At 36.6% G+C, this 4,249-nt stretch overlaps 1 protein-coding gene across 1 annotated transcript; it reads right to left on the bottom strand.

Annotated features, from left to right (window-relative positions):
* LOC110264991 lies at nt 227–871 on the bottom strand. Its single transcript, XM_021107700.1, has 4 exons — nt 835–871; nt 628–790; nt 426–524; nt 227–311 (listed from the first exon to the last, which is right to left on the bottom strand). Exons 1-4 carry the CDS (start codon nt 869–871, stop codon nt 275–277), a joined length of 336 nt encoding a protein of 111 aa, XP_020963359.1. The 3' UTR covers nt 227–274.

Raw genomic sequence — 4,249 nt, 5'->3', positions numbered from 1 at the left:
CCGCTAATTTAACAGAAATCAATTAATAATCCAAATTATTCAATCTTCTCAACAATCAATAATTCAACCGCACATACAATTACAATTGACCAGAGTAACTCAAACCAATCCATAGGACTTACGAAATCACAAAAGTATACATTTTGCATTAATATCGATTTATAACAATTCTCAGAAATCAAATGAGTTAAGGAAAGCGCCCCTACCTCGTTCGCGACTCAACTACGCGGCAAATTCAGTTTTTCTTTCGGCCCTTAATGCGGCAGCCTCGATCTCAACTCCAAACCACTTTTGCAGCAACCACAGCTACTCTAATCGCAACAAGAAATAACCAAAACTCAATCAAATAGCAAATAGCATCACAAAGCCTCAGCCACGTGTAATAGAACAACGACTAAAAGAGTTTCGGAGCAAGAACAACTTACTGTACCAACAAGAAACTAAGTACAGCGCAGCTGCAGCTCCAACGGTTAACTCCGGTAAGCTCCAACAGCGGCGGCTTCAACCAGCAGCAGAAAAACTCACTACGACAACATCATCAAACATATACGACTTAAGCGACGACTCTTACGGTAACAAAGATTTCAAAGGACAAGGAAAGAAATCTGAAACAAGGCTAAAGCTTACCAAGAAGATGGAGGCTCTGACACTTGGGAGAACAAAACCCAGCGTAAACGAACCGGAGTCGGAACCCAAACTGGAGTGGGATGGGGTTTGGCAACTGCAGGAGCGTCCTCTGGCTGCTGCAGCCACGGCTTTCCAGCGGCGGGGTTATGGCGGCAGTGAGCATCTCAGCAGCAACAGTGACAAAACACAACAATAGTAACGATGAACCCAACAACAACGACGGCACGACTTCCATCCCTTCCATCACGTTCTGGTCATCTCCTAGCGACAGCGTGCATGGTGAAGATGACAGATCCGACGGCGGTCCTCGGTTCGCGATTCAACGACAGCGGCAGAGACAAGTTCGACCCCGGAGATCCGACGAAGCTGGCGGCGACGAGCTCCCTCTAACGCGTTGTCTCTCTTCTGCGACAGCACATAGCAGTGATGAGAAGGAACGGTGGTGACACGGTTGGCTCGCCTCAGATCTGATTCACGACGGCAGCTTCAAGGCAGGTCGGCGGCGACGCGTGGCGCAGTGACGGCATCTTCTTCCTTGTCTCCCTCCTGCGGTGGTTCAGCGATAGCTTCACGGGACGGCGGCGACGCGGCTGGGCAACGGCAGCTGCGCGATCTCCTTCTCTCTCGGATCTCCTCTCTCCTTTGCCAACAACGACGGCAACGGTGGCAGTGACACCCACCGTGCCGCCTCCTTCTTCTTCCTTCCTCCTCTCTGCTCTCCCCGTTCTCTCTTCTCCCTTTCTTTCTTTCTTTTTTTATAGAAAATAATTCGATAATTATAAAATCAGATAAAACCTTAAATTACTTTAAACTCAATTAATCAAAATTTACTTTAATTATCTTTAATAAAATAATTTCTGAGGTTAAGATACTTAATGAATAAATAAATCAAAATTAGCCCTTAATAAGATTTTTCTAAAATTTCTGGGTCTTACATCCTACCCACCTTATAAAAATTTTCGTCCTCGAAAGTTAACTTGGTACATAGAATTACTAAAATAGTTTTGAATACTTTATTTTTGCATACTTTAGAAAAGCAGGGATCTTGGCAGATATATGTATATAATTTTCCAAATACCAAAAATTCCGTAAAACTTAGGTGTAAAGAAAAAGTGTGGTCTAGAGTAAAAATCACAAGATGATCCAAAATATAGATATCACATGGGCTGCTGTTTTATCAAAACTTTAAGTGCAAGAAGGTGCAAGCGTTCGAGTTAGGTGTTCGCACGCTGATCTCACATCAACTTCAGAGATTCAATTATTCAAACTTCAACATAACTTATTTCCATCATCCTCAATCGTACTTCATCGAACAACTCATCCGAGGGTTCTTAACCTCGTCAAACACGTCGCAAATCTTAATGGTCACAAACACAACATCAACAAAACTCTTTCACGTGAAACAAGGTTCCACAACTCCCTACAACGTCGTACACTTACAAGTTCCCCTTTTACGTCCACCAAACATGTTCTAAAGGACTAATGTATCGTTTACTAAGTCTATCGGTCGCACAAGATACCAAAACAAATCTCGAGTATACTCAGAAGGATAATAGACTTTAGAAAAGAAAGAAAAGCGACAAGGACCGTATTCGCGAGAATTTGAAAGAATTGTTGAAATCACAAGTAGACAAGGATGAACAAGCAATAAAGAGTGCTGGAAAGAGAATTAACTGACAACTTTAAGGGTAACTCTTTAATCAAAGGAATTCGATAGGACCAATAAGATGAAAAACAATGCAATATTTTGAAATGAATTCAAGCTGTGTCAAGTAAATATGAGGTTTACAGAAGAAAAATATCTATCACCAAAGACAAAATTCACAGAACTCAAGAGTATGATTTAAGGATACTCTCGAATACATTGTTTATAAAGAATGAAAAACTTAAGGAAAAATCATTTCACATTTGAAAAGAAAAGATAAGTAACAAACATCCTTCAAAAGAATAATAAAAGCATGAATGTGATATTGTTTCAATATAAATTCAAGTTGAAATAGAGAGGGAGAGCTCGAACAAAGGAGACGACAGCGACACAGCTTCCACACGTGAACACAAAGAGAAAGCTCTCGAACAGAGAAGACGACGACGGAGCTTCCACACGCGACTGTGCTTCCACACGCACGTCTATACCTAGCGGAGAAGAGTGGCGATGAAAGCGAGCGGGGCTGAGGGCTAGGAGCTGGGAGCTAGGGGCTAGGGTTCTTCACTTTGTACTTTGTTGTTTCAATTTTCATTTTCAGTTTCAGAGAGGAGAGGGTGGGAATGGGGTTGGGGCTGCGTTAGGCCGTTAGGGTATTAGATTTAGGTTTTTTTTTTCCAGCCCATTAAACGACGTCGTTGGTGGGGCAGTTTAAACCTAAAACCTACTAAAAAAAAACCGGCCAATTCTATCGGTTTATCGGTTAACCATCAGTTTGACCAGTTTTTTGCTAAGAAGTTTTTGAGATTGACTGAACCGACCTGGTAATCAGTTTTTAGTTAACCCAGTTGAACCGACTGATCCAGTTCGATTTTCATAACTATGATTTTAACATTTCTCAAAGAAGGAGAGTAAAATTTTTTCAAGAATAAAATGAGCGGGAAAAAATTTAAAATTCCATAACAACTTTATAATTGTCAACGTAACATTATATAGTCTAATCCTAAGGGTGAGTCTGATGGCTAATTTTTTTAGATAAAAAAAATAGTGTGTAATTATAATAGTTAAGTTTAAAATTTAAAAAAATATTAAATCACAAACTTAACCCTTAAATTTATAATTTTCACACAAAAAAACCCACAAAATCTCAATATTGTTGAAAAACACATCCGAAAATCTCAACTCCAAAACTAAAAAGCGGAGTCTGATATTATTGGTGTTTTCTAAAGGTTTTTGTTTTCCTTTGCAAATAATATAACAATGATATATTTGTTAAGGCAAAACAAAAATTATTTTCAATAAACTTGAGCCTTGATGAATGATGAGATCAGAGTATATATTGTAAAACTACTTCTAAAATTTAAAAGTAAAAGCCTTAAACGCACAAATTAAAAATTTTATCAAACATAAAAAACAAACTTATATTTTAAAAAAGAGTAGTGCTTATTGATGACCAAAATTTTTTTATGTTGCTCTTTCAATTTTTCTTTTTCTTTGTTGTTCTTGCTTTTTTTTTTTTCTTTCTTCTTCTTCTTTTTTCTTTTTTGAAAAAAAAAAAGAGATAGAAAAACAATTCTAAAAATTTATGTTTTCCTTCAGAATTTTTGTATTATGTCTAAATATATTTTTATATTTCTTATAAGAAATGTTTGTGTTTAGTTTCATAAAATTCTTAGAATAATATTACACATCCAAATTTTTTTGTTAACCAAATCCAATCAAGTCGATCTAATATAACAAAAATCAATTATGACTATCATTATTCTAAATCTTATTTGTTTAACTTGGTTAAATTTGTTTCATAAAATAACTTAAATTTATAGTATTACTCTAAAATTTTATATTTTATTATTTAAAAAAAGTACCAATAATTTAAAAAAGTATATTTTTTAAAATATTATTAAAATGTAATTACCAAAATATTATTCATGCATCATTAAAAAAAAAGACCTCTTCCATAAACATTATCGAATTCACCTA

Source organism: Arachis ipaensis, chromosome B07, assembly GCF_000816755.2.
Source record: "Arachis ipaensis cultivar K30076 chromosome B07, Araip1.1, whole genome shotgun sequence".
NCBI lineage: Eukaryota > Viridiplantae > Streptophyta > Magnoliopsida > Fabales > Fabaceae > Arachis > Arachis ipaensis.
Note: the sequence above shows the minus strand (reverse complement) of the source record. Positions and strands in the feature narration are given on the sequence as shown.

Bases quoted from the DNA above. Each gene is read 5' to 3' on its own strand.
- LOC110264991 (XM_021107700.1), bottom strand. From the start codon at position 871: ATGGAAGGGATGGAAGTCGTGCCGTCGTTGTTGTTGG. The intron at 525-627 runs GTAAGCTTTAGC...ATGTTGTCGTAG, and splicing joins TCAGAGCCTCCATCTTCTTG to TGAGTTTTTCTGCTGCTGGT. The intron at 312-425 runs GTAAGTTGTTCT...TGTTGCGATTAG, and splicing joins CTTAGTTTCTTGTTGGTACA to AGTAGCTGTGGTTGCTGCAA.